Source organism: Ursus arctos, unplaced genomic scaffold (genome assembly GCF_023065955.2).
Source record: "Ursus arctos isolate Adak ecotype North America unplaced genomic scaffold, UrsArc2.0 scaffold_20, whole genome shotgun sequence".
Lineage (NCBI taxonomy): Eukaryota > Metazoa > Chordata > Mammalia > Carnivora > Ursidae > Ursus > Ursus arctos.
In genome coordinates, this window is record NW_026622875.1 from 47,453,646 (window position 1) to 47,474,867 (window position 21,222).

The window sequence follows — 21,222 nt, forward strand, 5'->3', positions numbered from 1 at the left end:
TGTTTGATCATTTAGTTTATTCCTGAGCATTATGTTTTATTTTTTACTATCTTGAATATGGTTTTTTTTTTGTTTTTGTTTTGTTTTTTGTTTTGTTTTTAGAGCATGAGTAGGGGGTTGGGAGGGGCAGAGGGAGAGGAGGAATCTTGAGCAGGCTCTACACCCAGTGCAAAGCTTCATGTAGGCCCTGAGACCATGACCTGAGCCGAAATCAGGTCATGGATGTTTAACCAACTGAGCTACCCAGGCATCCTTGGTATTTCATGTTTGCAATCTGTTATCTGTGCATACATTTTGTGTATATATAGGGAATTTTTATATATAAATTTCTAATTGGTCTGCCTAATTCTTATACTATAAAAATATATCTTAATATGTCATTCATTACGGTCTTTCTTTGAAATCTTTCTGTCTTGAAAGTCCATGCCTTTAAGCATTAAAATTTTTGTTTGTTTTCCGAACTTGTTCCATATTTACTTTTCATGTTGTTTTTTAATATGTCTGTTTTCTAAGTTGCAAAGGGGTGGTCTTGGTTTCTGGAACTTTGTTAACAAATTATTCTATTCCTTTTTTCATGCCCCTGCCTCAGTTTTGGATAATTTCCTCATTTTTCACTTATTTGGTTTTCTGTCTTGTTCAGTTTGCTGGTCAGTGTTTCAGTGGAAATTCTTTTTTTTTTTTTTTTTTTTTTTAAAAGTCCATGTTTTTATTTTATCCTAAAGTAAAATAGATTCTGAAAATCAGTGGAAATTCTTAATGCATAAATCCTCTTTCTCTCTCTCTCTCTCTTTTTTTTCTTTGTCTGATGGGAAGTCCTAAGGCATAGCACTAGAAATGGGAATTCTGTTTACTGTTTAAGTAGAGGACGAAGAAACATCTCAAAGGAACTGATGGCAAATATCTGGTTACTTGTTTTCATTATGTGTTAACTCTACGTCAGCTTTTATAAAGATAGAAGTGTTTAGCACTTAGGTAACAGGTTAGTACTTGACCCTGAAATTCTTTTATGCTGTAATTTTAACTTTGTACTGAATATTCTGTAAAGCAGAATAAAGTGATGAGTGTTCAGTAGATGTATGATAAAAACCATGCTGGTGATTGAAAAACCAGTTTACCTCATCATAGCTTAGAACATCAGACTATAAAAGATCTGTTTGCTGGTCCTAACTAGCCGTTGTGGTAAACACAAACAAGTCAGTTACTTTGAGCTTTGTGTTTTCCTTCTGTAAAAATGGGAATGATGGTACAGATGACCGAGGATCTTAGTGGACATCAAAGAAGGCCGTGAAAGTGTTTTGAATAGCAAAGTGAGGTACGCTGATCTAGGTGACCCTTGCAGTGGTGTCTTAACTCAGCACCTTATGACCTCCGTTTTTACAAGCTCTTCACTAGTCACAGAAACAAAGCCTCATTTTTGTTCTTATTTCAGAATACAAGTGAACACCTGAGTCAGCAGGACCTGGAATCCCAGATGAGAGAACTTATCTACATGGACTCTGATCTTGTTGTCACCCCGATTATCGACAACCCAAAGGTGTGGAAAGATGCTCTAACAGCTGAGGGCTGAGCTTTTAGACTTCCCTGAGAGCTGGAACCCTGGTGATATTTTTATTATAAATATTCTTTGCCTTATTTTCTTTGCTGTTTCTCATGTCTGCTTTTATGTCACTTGTGCCACGTGTCTACATTTCTAATGCCTGCCCTGTCTGTAATCTTTTCCTCTTCCTGCACTGCTTTCTGTTCACTGAGTGGTGAGTTTCTTCCTCTTCTGCATCAGCTCTGCCTCCCCGCCATCCATGGGCTTCTAGACCTCAGACCTTTGTCCTCAGTCCTTTGTTTCTCCATACACACTTGGGTGAATTTCTCCAAATACTCTAGTTGTGAATGTGTTAGGAAAGCAGATGTGAGTGAGCACTGCTCCCCCAGCTGGGGTGGGTGGGTGGGGCACACACAGACCACGCCCTCTCACAGGTGCTCAGGGCCCCAGGGCAGATGGTGGGGAGACACTGGGAGCTTAGGAAGTCATGGTTCACAGGTGCACTTCATACCCAGCGTGATTTTTGTTGCTTCATGTTGCTTGGAATGTACTACTGTGTTACTAGGGGATGATGAGTATTCTCCTTAAGAAAAGAAAAATTAATTTCTCCCTCTGTACTACCTAATCTGTATTTTAATTTAATTCTTCTTTTTAAATGTCTTTTTCTGTTTTTAATTTATGGCCATTTTCTCTCATCTCATTGGGAACATTACTATAATTTAGAACAAATGGGTTTTTGGATGCATATTTATTTACTAGGTAGACAAGATTTAATATAGATTACCCAGCTATTTTTCATAATGGAGCTAATAATTTTTATGAGATATCTGGCAGAGTAATTGTATACCATGCCAGATTTAATGTGTAATGGGTCATTTTCCCAGTGGACCTTCTAAGAACTGTTTGTAATATCTTTTGACCATATTTTTTCTGTTTCTTTCTTTTATAACCATACTTAATTGTTTTGGGGAAGCCTTAGTAGACATTTTTTTAACTTCTAACTTTAGACCTACAGAAAAGGTTCGAAAATAGTAGAATTCCTGTATAGTTTTTACCCAGCTTCTCCTAATGTTAACATTAGGAGAATGTTAAACCTCATAGGACCATAGAATGGTTAGCAAAACCAGGGAATTAACATTGGTATAGTGCTATTAACTAAATTTCTGAATTTATTTGAATTTTACCAGTTGTACTACTGATGTCCTTTTTCTGTTCTAGGGTCTCTTATTAACAGTTTGCTGTTAGGCCTTCTTTTCCTTGTCTTTCATGGCCTTGTGGTAATTTCTCAGTCTTTTCTTGGCTTTTGTGACCTTGACATTTTGAAGAGTACTGGTCAGGTATTTTGTAGAATGTCACTCAAGCTGGATTTGTCTGAGTGTTTCTTATGATTAGTACGTCTGAGGTTACGCATTGTTGGCAAGAATACTACCAGCAGAGCTTTTTAAAATGCTCTATAGAGAAGTTTCGGAGAATTGAGAGAGATGATGGTTGAAATTTTAATTAAAAGTCTCAAGATGAAAGTACCCTTTGTTGTTCCAAACTCATGGATCCAACTACCCGTTTTTTCCCTTTCTTAAAAAAACCAATTATGTGCTTTCCCGTTCATGCCGTTGACAGCTTCCTGCAGTGGTGTGTTCTCTAATTCAACCATGAAGTTCTTACCATTCTTTAAAACCTCAGCCTCCTTCCAGCTCTTCCATAAACCTTGTCAGCCTAAAGCGCTTGCTGCATTCTCTAATACTTTAGAAAATTTTATCTCTGTGAAATGTTCCAACTATAATTATGTCCTGCCCGTTTTGCATTGTTCAATATTGTTTTTTTTTTTTTTTTTGTTTAACATGTTTGTCTTATCTTCACAACCAGAGTATCAGCTGTCTGACCGTAGGATTGTGTCTTTTATCTTGGTTATTCCCCTTAGCACTTAGCTTACTGCCTAACCCTCTCAGGTAGCCAATAAATATTTGTTGATATGACTGAATTTCTAACCTTAGAAGTTGATCAGCTTAAGAGTAAACCAAGATAAAGTGCTTCTTTTTTAATGAAGCTTTTATTGTGGATATCAATTGAAATGATTTTTAAAAATTTTATTTATTTAAAGTACACTCTAGCCCCAATGTGGGGTTTGAACTCACAACCTAGAGATCAAGAGTTGCATGCTCTACTGACTGAGTCAGTCAGGCACCCTGAAACGATTTTATTTTTAGAAATTATTGTCTGTGTATATTTAATCTGAAGGGCAATGTTGAATTCTTTCCCTTTTTAGTGGCAAATTTTCACTGATTTTTTTTTTTCCTGCCCGAATTGATTTATAATCTGGTAATATGAGATCTATCAGGAGACAGACACCTGTCTCAAAGAGTGTCTTAAAAGTTTTTTTTTCCCCCCAACCACAGATAATGAAACAACCACCAATTAAATTTGATCCAAAGCTACTGCATCTACCAGCACATTCAGGTAGGATTATAGAGGCCTTGTCAAACACATAGACTCTTGGAAGATAGATACAAGTAAGAAATTTAATAGCAAATGGAATCTCTCATTGAATGGCCGAGGTCCTGTTTCCTTGCCACCTGGCTAGATTCTTGGGGCAGTGCCGTTTATGTTATAAGCCTGTAATCGATTTGTGTCAGCCTTGTACCTTAGTCAGCTGAGTCTGGGCTGCCCTGTACTCTGGGGGGAGTGCAAGTGCCTGTAAAGCTGGGTGGGCCCTTCTCTTGCCCTTCCCCCTTGTAGAGTCCATTGACTTTCCAACACTTATGGTGCTCTTGTGGGTACAGAGGGTTGGAGACCACAGTGAAGAACTGAGATTCTACTTCAGAGAGTGGGGCAGTGGACAGTGGGGGTCAGATGGTTCACTTTTGTGGGGATGGTGTGGGAATGGAGATACTTAAAGGGTGATTGTTATGCTTCCTTTCACCTAATGGGAAGTCTTATTTGGGATGAATATCAGAAATTGTTTTATACCTTAACTGTTGATGTATTTTTGTTTGATAAAATCTATTTGCAGCTGTTAAGCTAGATCCAGAAAAAATTCGTCGTCATAGCTAGAGTATAATCTGTGGCTTAAAAGCAAATCAAAGTAAATCAAAATAAAATATATTCAAATTAAAAAAAAATTGTACCAAGTAGAACCACTATTCATGAAAACCTTGGAGAAGTATTTCAAAATAATATTCCTTCCCTTTCTCCATTTATGTTGAGTTATTTTAGGAAATTATTATTACAGCTTTTTTTGCTTAAAGACAGAAATTAGCTGAAACTATGTTAATTTTAGATGGCATCACATTGCCCAGTTTTTGTTTTCTGTTTGTGGAGGGTTTGGACTTGGACTTTCCAGATGACTTCAGCTCCAGTATTAACCTGTTATGCTTAATAATTTCACTGGAACCTTTTAACAACTGTATAATTCTTGGCTTTCTGGTGTTTTAAGGCTAGATTGCTTTATTTATACAAAGGCTATCTTGCTTTTTTGTAACAGAATTTTATTTAGCTTTGTATTTTGTTAGATTCTAGGTTGGAGGATGATTCTCCTATAGGCATCTTTTATGCATAGTTTTCCATTCACAGGGTGAAAAATCTCCATGGGTAGAAAAAGAGGAATCTAGAAGAATAAATAAAAGTAGTGTCATCTTTGGAGGACTTTTTGGTTTTGACATTGTAAAGTTAGGATTTTCTTTGTCCTCCTCTTAGCTATTCAAATTCTATGTTCCATTTATTTTTCTTGTAATGTTTTCAGGATTTTATTTATTTTTTGCATGATACCTACTTTTAACATTTTCTTTCCTCTCCAGTGGATAAGTTAGTATTTCTAAAAGACCAAGATTGGAATGACTTTTTGCAGCAAGTGTGCTCACAGATCGACTCCACTGAGAAGAGCATGGGGGCCTCCCGAGCCAAGCTCAATCTCCTTTGCTATCTGTGTGTTGTGGCTGGACACCGGGACGTGGCCACCCGGCTCCTCAATTCCCCGCTGGTACGTAGTTCGGTTGCAAAGACTCCTTTTGTGGCCCTTGCAGCATGCCTTTTGCGTGTAACTTTTGTATTTCTGTTGAGATTAAAACATTAGTGCTAAAATACTAATTTGATCTAATTACAGTGGAAAAAATGATTTATCAAGATTATAGGTTTGCTAAAATTATTGTTTAATCCTCACCTCTGAAAGCGGTTGAACAGACAGTGATTTTGAACTTCTTTTGTTGTCTCCTGGGGCAGGATTCACATTTCAGTTGTCTACAGGTCATATGTGTTAGTCAATTTCTGTGTCATTTCATGAATGAAATATACATCTTATTTTTTTAAATTCTAGTTCCAGTTGCTAATCCAGCATTTGCGAATAGCTCCAAACTGGGATATGTAAGTAACATTTATATTTTAATAAATTATTCATTAAATAGTTACAACATGTTTATCAAAAGCACATAGTGCTCAATACTTATATAATGAGATAATAATTACTCTGAATCATAGGCAATCATAGGCAAATCATAGGCATCCCAACTATAAATTTAAAAAGATTTCAAAATAGGCCTTATACTATTCTAAATATAACTCTAGGATTATATAAACTACAGCTGGAAACTTCGTTACTGTTCCCCATTTGAATATTCTTTATTAAACACTTGATCCTGTGTTTTAGGTTTGCTTCCTGCAGAGTTTTCCCTTGTGATACCATCTTTCCCTTACGTGATGCATGATTTCCTTAAATGTTATTTAAAATCTGATGGGATTATGCTCTGTAAGCTCCTGATGGAAGGATGTATATTTGCTTATTATGCAGATAGCATACCATGATGGAAAAGTACATTAGATAAAGTGTTAGAAGGCTCTGGGCTCCGGTGGCCGGTGAGACCAGGCTGGATGATTACCTCTTTCTGAGTCTCAGCTCCCTGGGGAGTCTGTGTGGGGTGATGGAATTGCATGGGCTTCACAGACAGACCTGGGTGTGAATCACAGATCTGCCCTCTGGGCAAATTGCCTTAAGTACTGAGCCTCAGTTTCCTCAACTGTAAAATGGGGATAGTGTATCTACTTCGTAGATTTGAATAATTAAATTTTGAACAAGATAAGTACATGAAATACTTGGCATGGTGCCTGATTCTTACTGGGTGGGTAGTAGCTGTTGGAGCGTGGAGGTTGCAGGGGTCGTGCTTGGTTAGAGAAGCACATGAAAACCTAAAGGTGAAGGGGTTTTGTGAAATGTGGTAATAGCAATTATTCTTCCATGCTGGCAAAATTGGGGGGGAACAAGAAGTATTCACAAAATGCGTTTTTTTGGATAATTTTTGTTAGGCATCTTCTAAGGTTACCTCCCCAAGGTAAAACCTCGCATTACAAATAGGATTTTTAGGTAATTTTTGAGCAGATAAAACTTTGAGAGGGTTTGTGGTGTGCTCACTAACAAGAAACCAACGAAACCTAACACTGCAGCTAAAACTTATATCCTTGAATGGGGTGCCCCCTGCTGACTTGTAAAAAAAAATAGACAATTTTTTCTCCTTTGTAAGTACTGTTTTCTCCCCCCCGTCTTTTAGATTGAAGCTTCATTATAAAACAGCTTGTGTTTGAGGAAAATGATAGATAATGAGATAGACAAATCCTCTGCTTGGAACCTTCTTTTATTGTCTTCCTCCATTCAAACACCAGTTCTTCCAGCAGAGCCTTCTCTGACCCAGGTCATATTCCCTTAATAGCCTAGAAGGGCCCTCAGCTTAGCCGGGGGATAGTCACTGTTGAAGTAGATATGTTTATTCCTTGGCTTTGTTCAGCATGTAGAAAAACAAAATAGAATAATATAGAATTTTTTGTTTCTCCAAAGTGGGGGGGTAGCTGGGGGGGAGGGGAATGGGGTAACTGGATGATGGACATTAAGGAAGGCATGTGATGTAATGAGCACTGGGTATTACATAAGACTGATCAGTCACTGCTCTCCACCTCTGAAACTAATAATACATTATATGTTAATTAAGTTTAAATAAAATTAAAAAATGTTCTGTTTCTCTTTCCCTTATAACATATGTTGTGCGTTTTTCTTGAGAGAGAGAGGGAGAGGGAGAGGGAGGGTGCAGAGGGAGAGGAAGAGACAATCTGAATTAAGCAGGTGCCACGCTCAGCATGGAGCCTGTCTTGGGGCTCCATCTCATGACTCTGAGATCATGACCTGAGCCAAAATCAAGAGTCAGATGCTGAATCGACTGAGTCACCCAGGCATCCCGTATGTTATGTATTTTTTAGTGTCATTAACTATTAGTCTAAGATTTTTTTCAACGTTTGCCTTTTCTACTATGCTATGAATGTCTGATCATTTAATTTACCCTGTTCCCTATTTTTGGATAATATTATAACATTGTAAATAATATGTTGATAAACATTTTTGCAATTAAATCTTGGTGCCTGTTTTTTTTCTTTTGCCCCTTAAGGCAGATTCATAGAATTAGAACAAATGAGCACAAGGCAATAAATAGTTCTGCAACTTCTGATAAATTGCTAAAACATTCTTTAGAAATATTGTGTTGACATGCATTCCCAGTTGGTGTGTATAAAAATGCCCTTTTGTTAGAACTTTCAGCAGTGGATATTAATGAAATTTTGTATCCTTTGCTGATCAACTTTATTGAGGTATATAATCCACATATAATAATGCATATTATTTTAATTAAGAAACTATTAACTGGAAATATACAGCATATGAAATTGAACATTTTGGTAAGTGTACAATTGAGTGGTATTAAGTATATTCACAATGCTGTGCAACCATCACCACTATCAATTACCAGAACTTTTTCATCATCCTAAACTGAAGCCATTACCCGTTACACTTTAACTCCCCATCCCCCTTCTCCCAGTCCTGGTAAACTTCTATTCTACTTTTTGTTTCTATGAATTTGCCTATTCTATACCTAAAACAATTGGGATTATACACTATCTTTTTGCACCTGGATTAATTCACTTAGCTTAACGTTTTCAGAGTTCAGCCGTGTTGTAACATCTATTAGAAAGTCATCCCTTTTTAAGGTTGATTAATATCTCCTAGATATATATACAACATCTTATCTTCTTACCTGTTGATGGTTACTTGGGTTGCTTCTACCTTTGGCTATTGCAAATAATGCTGCTGTGAACATTGGTATACAAATATCTGTTCGAGTCCCTGCTATCAGTTATTTTGGGTGTATACCAAGGAGTGCAGTTGTTGGATTATTTGGTAATTCTATCTTTTCAGTTATTGAGGAGACATCATACTGTTTTCCACAGTGGCTGTACTATTTTACTTTCCGTCTAGCAGTGCACAAGGGTTCCAATTTTTCCACATCCTTTTCATCATTTTTTTTTCTTTAGTAGTAGCTGTCCTGGTGGCTATGAAGCTGCATGTCACTGTGGTTTTGACTTGCATTTCACTGATGACTAGTAATGTTGAGCATTTTTTCATGTACTTATTGGCCATTTGTTTTTCTTCTTTGGAGAAATGTCTGTTCATGTCCTTCGCCTATTTTCTAGTTCGGTTGTTTTATATTGTTGATTTGTAAGAGTTCTTCATATATTCTGGATGTTAATCCCTTATCAGATTATATGACTTACAAATATTTTCTCCCATTCCGTGGGTTGCCTTTTCACTCTTGATAGTGTCCTTTGAAACTCAGATTTTTCCACTTTTTCTTTTGTTGCCTGTGCTTTTAATGTCCTATGCAAGGAATCATTGCCAAATTCAATGTCTTAAAGCTTTTCATCTCTGCTAAGAGTGTTACAGTTTTCGCTTTTGTGTTTAGGTTTTTGATCCATTTTTGAGTTAATTTTTGTATATGGTGTTAGGTAAGGGTCTGACTTCATTCTTTTGCACGTACATATCCAGTTTTCCTAGCAACATCGGTTGAAAAGGCTGTTCTTTCCCCATTGAATGGTATTGGCACCCTCGTCGATAATCTTTTGACCAAATATGCGAGGGTTTATTTAGCCTAAACATCAGTCTTTAAGTTTTGCAATCAGAAAGTGTGAGACCTCTAACTTTTTTTTTTTTCAAGATTTTTTGCCTATTTGGGGTCCCTTTGGATTCATATAAGTTTTAGGGAGGATTTTCTAATTTTTGGTATAAGTTTGACACTTGAATAAGGTGAAATAAGTGTTCATCATCAGTTTTTTAAATACAGTTTCTGCATTTGTGAATTTTTTGCTCTGCTTCACCTTAGTGGATTAGATTTCATTTTTTTTCTGGTAGTTTTCTTTTTCCTTCCTCCCTCCCTCCCTCCCTCCCTCCCTCCCTCCCTTTCTCTCTCTCTGTCTGTCTATTAAAGATCTCTGAGTCTCTGCTTCTCTAGTTGTTGCCTCCTCAAGGCTTTCTCTCTGGTTTTAGGGTTTGGGCATAGGGGGCTGACTGAGTCCTTTTTCTGCCCTTGGGCTTGCTCACCCCTGTGCCATGCTTCGAAGTTTGCTCTCTGTTTGCACAGCTCTGGAAGACTCAGGGCCGACCTTTTTCTTCTTCTTTATATGTGACTAGTTTGATTGTTTTTCAGTGTCTGGATTTTTCTTTTTATTCTAGGTGTATGAAATTTTATTGGAATGTGTATAGGTATTTCTTTTTACTAATTTGCTTTGGCAAATTGTTAAGTGCTTCAGGCTTTCTTTAGCTTCCCTATTTCCTTAGGATCTCTTCTTCTGTGTTTCATCCTTTATCTTCTCCTAAAAGTCCTATAGGATGGGTGTGGGATTTCCTGTCTCTCTCTCTCTCTCTCTTTTTTTAAGATATATTTATTAGAGAGCAAGCAGAAGGGACAGAGGGAGAGAGACTCTTAAACAGACTTGTGCTGAGCATGGAGCCCAACACGAGGCTCGAATTCATGACCCTGAGATCATGACCTGAACTGAAACCAAGAGTCAGATGCTTGAGTGTGCCACCCAGGTGCCCCTCCTGTCTCTTGACTCATTTGCTTTCTCACTCTTTTATTGACATATAATTCACATATCATAAAATTCACTTTTTTGTACTAAGAGTTTATTTTTTTAGAACAGTTTTAAGTTCACAGCAAAATTCAGAAGAAGGTACAGAGATTTCTCCTATACCTCCTGCCCCCACACAGGCTAGCCTCCCCCATTATCACCATTTCCCACTAGAGCAGTACATTTGTTACAACTGATAAACCTACAATGGCACATTATAATCACCCACAGTTCATAGTTTACAGTTCACTCTTGGTTTTATACATTCCATGGGTTTGGACAAATGTATAATGACCTGTGTCATCCTTATGGTATCATACAAGAGTATTTTCGTTGCCCTAAAAATCTGTGCTCTACCTATTCATCCCTCTGACAGTCACTGAACTTTTTACTTCCTCCATTGTTTCACCTTTTCCAGAATGGCCTACTGGGAATCCTACAATGTTGGGATCCTGTGATATGTAGCCTTCTCAGATTGGCTTCTCTCACTTAGTAATATGCATTTAAGGTTCCTCCATCTCTTTTCATAGCTTGACAGCTCATGTCTTTCTAGTGCCAGATATCTCCTTGTCTGCATGTACCAGTTTATTCACATACTGAAGGACACCCTGGTTGCTTCCAAATTTAGCGTATGTGAATAAAGCTGCTGTAAACACCATGTGGACATATGCTTTCAGCTCCTTTGGGTAAGTCCCAAGGAGAATGATTGCTGGATCGTGTGGTAAGGGTATGTTTAGTTTTGTAAGAAACTTCCGTATAAGAAACTTCAAACTGTCTTCCAAAGTGGCTGTACTATTTTGTATTCCCATCAACAATGAATGAGAGTTCCTGTTGCTCCATAGCCTTGCTAACATTTGGTGTTGTCAGTGTTTGGATTTTGGCCATTCTTATTGGGGGTATAGTAGTATATTGTTTTAATTTGCGTTTCCCTGATGACATATGATGTGGAGTGTTTTCTCATATGTTTATTTGCCATCTGTTTATCTTTTTTGCTGAGGTATCTGTTAAGATCTTTGGTTCATTTTTTCATTGGGTTGTTTTCTTGTTGAGTTTTAAGAGATCTTTGTGCATTTTGAAAGACAGTCTTATATCAGGTGTCCCTTTTGTAAATATCTTCTTCCAGTCTGTGGCTTGTCTTCTCATTCTCCTGATGTTATCTTTCACAGAAGTTTTTATTTAAATAAAGTCCAGGTTATTATTTCTTTCATGGACTGTGCCTTTGGTGGTTGTATCTAGAAAGTCCTTGCCACACCTGAGGTTATGTAGGTTTTTTTTTTTTTTTCCCCCTATGTTACCTTCTAGCAGTTTTATACTTTGACAACTTACACTTCGGTCTTTGTTTTGAATTTTTGTAAAGTGAGTGAGATCTGTTTCCAGATTCTTTTTTTTTTTTTTTTTTTTGCATGTATGCTAGCACCATTTGTTGAGAAGACCATCTTTGCTCCGTTGTATTGCCTTTGCTCCTTTGTCAAAGATCCTTTAAGTATATTTATGTGAGTCTATTTCATAGTTCTCTGTTCTGTTTCATTGACCTTTTTGTTTATTCTTTTGTTAATACCACACTGTCTTTTTAAAAAATATTTATTTATTTAATAATCTTTTTTTTATTGTTAGTCACCATACAGCACACTCCTAGTTTTTGATGTAAAGTTCCATGATTCATTACTTGCTGTCTTGATGACTATAACTTTATAGTGAACCTTGATGAAGTCAGGTGGCATCAGTCTTCCAACTTAGCTTTTCTTTTTCAATATTGTGTTGGCTATTCTGGATCTTCTGCGTCTCCATATAAACCTTAGAATCACTTCTCAGTATTCATGAAATAAGTTGCTGGGATTTTGTTTGGAATTCTTTTGAATCTCAGGATCACAAGAAGAATAGACATCTGGACAATATTGAGTTGTTTTATCCATGAACATGTAATACCTCTCTATTTCCTTAGTTTTTTGATTTCATTAGTGATAGTTTTGTAGTTTCTCATATAGGTCCTATACATATTTTGTTAGATTTATTCATAAGTATTTCATTTTGAGGTGTTAATGTAAATGGTGTCATGTTCTTAATTTCATATCTCACTTGTTCATTGCTGGTATATAGGGAAATGATTGACTTTTATATGTTAACCTTGTATCCTGCACCTTGCCATAATCACTACTTCCTGGAGGTTTTTTTTTTGCGGGGGAGGGGTGGGGAGTCAATTCTTTAGGATTTTCTACTGACAGTTATGTCCTATATGAAAAAAGACAGCTTTATATTTTCCCTCTTAATCTGTCTACCCTTTGTTTCCTTTTCTTATTGCATTAGCTAGAGCTTTCGGTATGATATTGAAGAGTGGTGGTGAGAGACAACAGCCTTGCCTTGTACCTGACCTTAGTGGGAAATATTTGTTTCTCAAAATTAAGTAGGATATCGGTTGTAGGTTTTTTGTAGATGGTCTTTATCAAGTTGAAGTAGTTCCCCCTCTATCTCTAGTTTGCTGAGAGTTTTTTTTTTTTATCATGAATGGGTCTTAGATTTTGTCAAATGCTTTTTCCTCATGTATTGATATGATTCTGTGTTTTTTTTTTTTCTGTTTGTAGATGTGATGGAAATTCTTTTTTAAAAACTGTGAATTCATTGGTTATTAGCATATTCACAAAGTTGTGCAACCGTCACCACTATCTAATTACAGAACATTTTATCATCCAATGAAACCCCATATCCATTGCCCCTGTCCCCTTGGTCCCTGCAAACCACTAATCTACTTTCTGTCTATAGATTTACCTATTTTGAATATTTCGTATAGATGGAATATATAAATTGTGTGTGGGTTTTTTTTTTTTTTTTTAATGTGGCCTCTCACTTAGCATAATGTTTTCAGGGTTTATCAATGTTGTAGTATGTATCAGTACTTCATTCTTTTTATGACTGGATAGTATTCCATTGCACAATAATACCACATTTTGTTTATCCATTCTCGATGAACACTTGGGTTGTTTCCAAATTTGGCTTTTATGAATGATGCTGCTGTGAACATTTGTGCACAAGATTTTATGTGAACATATGTTTTCATTTCTCTTGGATATATACATAGTAGTGGAATTGTTGGGTTATAAAGTAATTCTTTGTTTAGCCTTATGAAGAACTGCCAGACTTTGTGTTCTTCCCTGATTTTATCTTTGAGGTTTCCGGTTTGATATTTATCCCTGCTCATTTTACTCTTGAGAATCTCTGTTTTATTTCAACAATCATATGAACTGATCTTTTTCATTGTATTCTGATTCTTTTCTCTAGCAGCCTGTATTTGGTCTATAATGTCTTTTTGAATTTGAGGACAAATAGTGGGATTATGAAAATTCTGTTTTGGAACAGAATTTAAGGTTATAAATGTTATGACTAATATGTAGGGTTAAAACAGTAGGATTATACAAGTTCTATTCTTATCTCCTTAGCCTGTGGGTCACTTCTTTTTCATCACGGTCTTGCTTTTTAGTGCTGTTAGTTCCTCAAATTCTTGGTGGTCTTTGGTACTTAATTTTTATTATGAATAAATGGTTAAATTGATCAGTATAGACGTTGGCAATACAAATTGCCTCTATACTTCTCTAAGTCTGTTTCGCCAGCACCTTCTTTATTTTTTTATTTACTTTTTAAATTTTGATGATTTTTTATTATGTTAGTCACCATACAGTACATCCCCGGTTTCCGATGTAAGGCTCGATGATTCATTAGTTGCGTATAGCACCCAGTGCACCATGCAATATGTGCCCTCCTTACTACCCATCACCAGTCTATCCCATTCCCCCACACCCCTACCCTCTGAGGCCCTCAGTTTGTTTCTCATAGTCCCTAGTCTCTCATGCTTCATTCCCCCTTCTGATTACCCCCCTTTCTTTATCCCTTTCTTCCCCTACTGATCATCCTAGTTCTTATGTTCCATAGATGAGAGAAATCATATGATAGTTGTCTTTCTCTGCTTGACTTATTTCACTTAGCATTATCTCCTCCAGTGCCGTCCATGTTGCAGCAAATGTTGAGAATTCGTTCTTTCTGATGGCTGAGTAATATTCCATTGTATATATGGACCAGTCATCTGTTGAAGGGCATCTCGGCTCCTTCCACGGTTTAGCTATTGTGGACAATGCTGCTATGAACATTGGGGTGCATATGGCCCTTCTCTTCACTACGTCTGTATCTTTGGGGTAAACACCCAGTAGGCCAGCACCCTCTTTAAAGTAAAGTGCTGGCATGTGAATGGTGATGCTTGTTGGCTGGTTGACTTACATGTTGGAAACTCAGTTGGCTAAAGAGCAGGTGGGCAGGCTGGAGGCCTACGCAAGAGTTTCCAGGATGGGTTTTTCTTTGGGCTGGAGCTGGCTTTCCTCCATTAATCCCCTTTTCCACTGTAGTATCTGGTGTAGAGGACCGCAGTCTTTGTTCCCCACATCCACATCTGTATCCCACCTTAGGGTAGGTTGCTTACTATAGGAATAATTTTCCATTTTTATCCTGGAGGCCAGGACTGCAGGGCTTATTTTACGTACCAAGGAGCGAGATGGGAAGGCAGCAGGACCTGGTTGGCTCGCTTGTTCGTTGTGCGGCTTTGTAATCTGGTGATCGTCCAGTGGCTCATCTTTGCCTTCTGTTTTAGTTTACTCTGAGTCTCTGGGGCTTCCTTGGGGAGATCTGTCTTTATCTGTGGTTCTTAGGGATTTCTTCTGTTGATTTTCTGACAATGCGATTTCCTCTGTGCTTGTGATCTGGGATTTCCTCAAACATTTTGGTCTACTTTCAGCCGTTCTTTCTGTTTCCAGTTATCATTTAATTATAAATTATGTTTTCTTTTAGCAGACTCTTGACAGAACAGAAAGGTGGGTGTCAGTGTCCAGTCTTCTGTGTAAAGCAGCAAAATGTCTCCTAAGTTTCAGCTTGTGTTATTTGTGTTGATTATGATTGTGCCTGATGGATACTTTCAATTTTTATTTGACACATAAGATAAATAAAAGTGCTTCTGAATTTACAAGTATTTAGGTTTTTTGCTTTGTATTTGTTATTTCACTTTTATAACATAATATGTTCTGTATAATTTCTGCCTTTGGGGATTCTATGCATTTATCTTTGTGGTCTAATATAAAATCATTTTTAAAAATGATATTAATGTAGTAAAAGATGTGGTAATACTAGCTGACCCATACAGCACATATTAAATGTCGGACAACATGGTAATTTCTTCACATGGATTATCTCTTTTGATTCTTCGAACAGCTTGAGGTACGTATTGTAGGCAGTCCTATTTAACATAAAAGTAACCAGGCACATGAAGGAGGAGTAACTAACCCAAGGAACTGTTCCAATTTTTCCCTCGTGGTAGGGACAAGGCTGGGCCTAGGACATTTCATTCCAGAGTAATAAATACTGCCCTATACTGCCTCTTACTGAGTAAGCGTGGTCACTGTTTATAGTAAGTTTGGCATATACATCTGTTACTTTGACCTTGCCAGTTTTATTATGAATGCTTGTATATATGTATTCATTGTGGCCTCCTTGCTGTGCTTGGAAGAGAAGTAGGTTGAAGTTTCCCACTATTCTTGGGTGTACTTTTTTTTTTTAATGTTTTTTTAATTATATTATGTTAGTCACCATACAGTACATCGCTGATTTCTGATGTAAAGTTCGATGATTCATTAGCTGTGTATAACACCCAGTGCACCATGCAATACGTGCCCTCCTTACTACCCATCACCACCTATCCCATTCCCCCCTCCCCCTCCCTTCTGAAGCCCTCAGTTTTTTTCTCAGAGTCCATAGTCTCTCATGCTTCATTCCCCCTTCTGATTACCCCCCTTTCTTTATCCCTTTCTTCCCCTACCGATCTTCCTAGTTCTTATGTTTTGGGTGTACTTTTAATTCCTTGTTACATGGTATATAATGATACCCTTTGTAGGTTACACTGCTTTTAGTTTACAAGGAATCTTTTTCTCATCTAGTGATGTTAGCCTTAAATTCTTTTTTGAGATTTATATTGAAAACCCTGTTTCACTTTTGTTTACCTCGTGCAGTCGTATATTCATTCCTTTTCTACTAATGTGTTTAGTTACCTTATTTTTAATGTCGCTGTTCTAGTCATCAAACATTTATTGAGGCCTACTTGATGCAAGGGACTGTCTTGGTGTTTGCATTGGTGAGCAGTACCAAGCCTTGCATTTACGGGCCTTCTAGGCTGGTGGGGGACACAGATAATAAATGAGTAAACACATGAAGAAGGAACTACAACATTTTATTTTATTTTATTATTATTTTATTTATTTATTTATTTGACAGAGAGAGAGAGCGCCAGCGTGAGAGGGAAAACAAGCAGGGGAAGTGGGAGAGGAAGAAGCAGGCTCATAGCGGAGGAGCCTGATGTGGGGCTCGATCCCATAACGCCGGGATCACGCCCTGAGCCGAAGGCAGACGCTTAACCGCTGTGCCACCCAGGCGCCCCGGAACTACAACATTTTAGATCTACTCTGTCTAATGTGGTAGCCACTGGCCGTGTGTGGTTATTAAAATTTAAATTTAAAAGTAATTCCACAAAAAATTAGTTCACTTGTACCAGCTATATTTTAAGTGCTCAATAGTCACATGTGACCGAGGGATACTCTTTTGAACAATGAAGATACGGAACATATCTGTCATTGCAAGAAGATTATTGGCCAGTGCAGTTTTGGATAATGTCATGAATGTGGGGACACTTTTGAGGTACAGTGTAACGGGACACTAGGGGCATCCAAAGTGGTGACATTTAAGAAGAAAGCTGATTATGAAAAGTCCATTTTTTGAGCGCATCATATATAGGATATAGTTGTAGGTATTTGGTATACACTGAGAAAAGTTTTTATTTAAATATTTTATAACTTAACACACTATCTTAAAATTCTTAGTTTTATCTCTTGTTCTGATAAAGATCATTTCTGGTGAGATTGGGGAAAATAATTAGTATGTTGTAATACATTTTTCTTTTAGTCGAATAAGTCTTGTAGGCAGTATTTATTTTTGTAGATTGAAAAAAAAAAACAGGTTAGTGTTTCATAAGTACTTTAGGCTTGTCCTTGAACCAAGATAAGTTTTTGCTTTGCATCCTCTATTTCAGTAGTCAGTTTCTGATAGTGTTTTATCATTGTAAAAAATTTAGAAGTTAACCCATCTATCCCTTGAAATTGCACACATGCGGAAATGGAAGCATAATTGACTTGGTTGTGGTCACAGAATGGGTCAGTGGCAGAGCAGTGACTAGAAGCTTTTTCTTGTAACTTTTGATCCAATGTCCTACCAAATCTTTTTCAAAATGATCACTTTTAAGGTATAATCTTTTTAAGACAGTCTCTTCAACACATGGTGTTGGGAAAACTGGACAGCCACATGCAAAACAATGAAACTAGACCACTTTCTCACACCAAATACAAGAACGAACTCAAAATGGATTAGGGGCTTAAATGTGAGACCTGGAATCATCAAAATCCTAGAAGTGAACACGGGAGTGATGTCTCGGACATCAGTCATAGCAGATTTTTCTAGCTATGTCTCCTGAGGCAAGGGAAATAAAGCAAAAATAAACTATTGGGACTACATCAAAATAAAAAGCTTCAGCACAGCAAAGGAAACAAAACTAAAAGGCAACCTACGGAATGGGAGAAGATATTTACTAATGACCTATCGATAAAACTTACATAACTCAACACCCAGAAAACAAATAATCCAATTAAAAAAATGGGCAGAAGACATGCACAGACATTTCTCCGAAGAAGACACTGAGATGACCAATAGACACATGAAAAGATGTTCAGCATCACTAATGATCAGGGAAATGCAAATCAGAACCAATGAGATATCACCTCACACCTGTCAGAATGGCTAAAATCAACAAGAAACAGCAGATGTTGGGGAGGATGTGGAGAAAGGGGAACCCTCTTACACTGTTGGTGGGAATGCAAACTGGTGCAGCCACTGTGGAAAACAGTATGGAGGTTCCTCAAAAAATTAAAAATAGAACTGCCCTATGATCCAGTAATTGCACTACTGAGTATTTACCAAAGAATACAAAAACACTAATTCAAAGGAACACACACACCCCTATGTATTTTGCAGCATTATTTACAGTAGCCAAACTGTGGAAGCAGCCCAAGTGTCCATCGATAGATGAATGGATAATGAAGATGTGAGATAGATATATATGTATAATGCAATATCATTCAGCCATAAAGAAGAATGGAATCTTGCCATTTGTGACAATATGGCTGGAGTTAGAGAGTATGATGTTAAGCAAAATAAGTCAGCCAGAGAAAGACAAAAACCATATGATTTCACTCATATATGGAGTTTAAGAAAAAAATGAGCAAAAAACACAAAAAAACAAAAAAAACCCAACAAACCCCAAAACAACCTCCCCCCCCAAAACCAGACTCTTAATTATAGAGAACAAACTGATACCAGAGAGGAGGTGGGTAGGGGGGATGGGTGAAATAGGTGATGGGGATTCAGGAGTGCACTTGTTGTGGTGGGCACCGGGTGTTATATGGAAGTGTTGAATCACTGTATTGTACACCTGAAACTTATATAACACTGCATGGTAAGTATACTGGAATTAAAATTTAAACGACTGTATAATGTTTTTTATTTAGAGGCAGGATGCTTGTCATATGAATGCCTAGGACTTCTTTAATTTGTATATGTTAAGAGATTTGAATGGCTAATTCAAGAAGTGTTGAAATCCATAAGAATTATGTCTGTATGTTAGAATTCTGACAACATGAACATTTCCCTGTGGTCCTTCTCGGAGTCTGATTTGTTTCCCTCCATGGGTTCTGTGTAGTTTATTTTAAGAAGCCCCAAAGTTAGAGACTCTCTGGCTGGTGTACACACTGATTAGCCCAGAAAACATGCAAGCATCAATATGAATACAGTGCTCAAAAAAAAAATATGGTTCTCATCAACTCTTATGTCCAACTATTTTTTCCAATTAAAAAAATCTTATTACTAAACTTTTGCAAATCATCTGAAAATGATATTTAATCATTTATTGACCTTATTTTCTGTTGGATAATGATACAGAAACACCTCACTAAAGCTAGTAGTTTTTGGAACAATATTTGTAAGATCTAGGATTGTACAAATTTCTATAAAAGTAGATATATAACTATATGTTTAACTGTTATTTTTTAACCACTTATGTATAAAATCCTTTGTCTAATAAGTAGGACATAACCTTTAGCCAAATACTGCTGTACTCAGAAGTAAAAAGGTTAATTGCATTTTTTTCTCCTCTCTGGTTAAGGCCTTTCAAAATTTTTATTTTACATTTTACAATGAAAGCCGAACTTGTTCAACTTGAGTCACTATTTAGACAGTCCTGCAGAGGGGATTGCTGTTTTTGGCTCTTTGTGTACACAGGGTCAGATATGTGGAGGAGTGAGCGTTCGCCCTAGCACACTTTTATCTTATGTTAATGCTCATTACTGTGTAACGTAACTAACTAGAGTTGGTTACTTGGGTCTCTAACTGTCCTCTTCAGAGCTTATTTTTCTCCATTTACAGACGGGCCAAGGTTGCTCGGGTGATTGGTTTATTGGCCTCGCACACAACTGAGCTCCAGGAAAATACACCTGTTACTGAGGTAATTCTCTTTTATTACTGGAATGTTATGAATGACAAAAAAAGATTGTTCCTGATTTTGTAATTTAGAACACTCAGCTTTCATTGACCTTCACCTGAGTTTTCTTTGTGGAATTGTGGCAATTATAAAATAACCTCCGTAGACCCTTAGGCGTAAACACAGCCGCACATTGACAACCTAGTCTGTTAGTAGAGGTGATAGGTGGAGTTCAAAGGCTTGTGGGCTCTATTCATCATTATTTCAAGAATTTTTGGATAACCCTTATTTCATTACTAGTTTTCTTGTAGTCTACCCAACATTTTATTATACCTAATTTATTTCCTAGTTAAGCACAGCTCATAGTTCTGATCAAAATCCTTTTCACCCTGAGTTTAGTGTTTTCAGCCTCACCAGTTGTCAGTTATTTCTGACAACAATGCCAGTATTTAATGGGCATGCTTGCTTGAAAGATATTTCGAAATATCGGGCATTTCTTTCAAGTACTGATACTGGGAAGCGTTTCTTAGTTAATCAGTAAATCTAAGTCCCATCAAGTGAATGCTACCGTTGTACTGCTCTTTTGAGCGTCCTTTATTCCTTGGGCTAGGGGAGTGTCATGAGTCGAAATAGGTGAAAAGGACCAAGGCTTTTAGGGGCAAGGGCAAAAACTCCTGAAGGAGGGAAAAAGTGGGAGGAGGAGGGGATTTTGTAGAGCCAGAACCTGGTGGTATGGTATTTGGGGCTTGAGGAGGAATTGTTTAGCCGAGTATTGTCCAGTAAAACTTTCTGTTGCGACGGAAAACGTTCCGTAACTTTGCCGTCCAGTACCTCAGCCAGGTGCTGTAATGGCATCCCAGTTAGCCCTGGACTGTCTGAGTGGACATGAGTGGACAGTTAATTTAAGGTCCCCGCATTTCCTTTGCTTTTAATTCCATCCCTATTTCCTGCAAACTGTGAGATCTCTGAGGAGATCTACAGGAAATGTCACTAAGTCTAACCTTTTTCTTGTTTTTATGGGCCCAAGAAGAATGAATTGTGACCTCTGCGACCCCTGATGGTACCCAACTTGGCTATCAGAGATGTATAAACTTGACTTTTCTTTTTAAGACCAAGCAGATAGGGCGGTATCACTAAGCAGAGAGGCTTT

The 21,222-nt window shown here is 37.3% G+C and overlaps 1 protein-coding gene across 6 annotated transcripts in view; it reads left to right on the forward strand.

Annotated features, from left to right (window-relative positions):
• Positions 1-21,222, forward strand: part of ULK4 (unc-51 like kinase 4) — a 592,175-nt gene that overhangs the window by 31,512 nt on the left and 539,441 nt on the right. For all 6 annotated transcript variants that reach the window (XM_026496788.4, XM_026496790.4, XM_026496789.4 and 3 more), the window contains exons 13-17: positions 1,430-1,534; positions 3,931-3,991; positions 5,329-5,510; positions 5,844-5,890; positions 20,018-20,096. In XM_026496788.4, the coding sequence (XP_026352573.1) occupies positions 1,430-1,534; positions 3,931-3,991; positions 5,329-5,510; positions 5,844-5,890; positions 20,018-20,096 (474 nt within the window). The remainder of the gene's footprint in view (positions 1-1,429; positions 1,535-3,930; positions 3,992-5,328; positions 5,511-5,843; positions 5,891-20,017; positions 20,097-21,222) is intronic.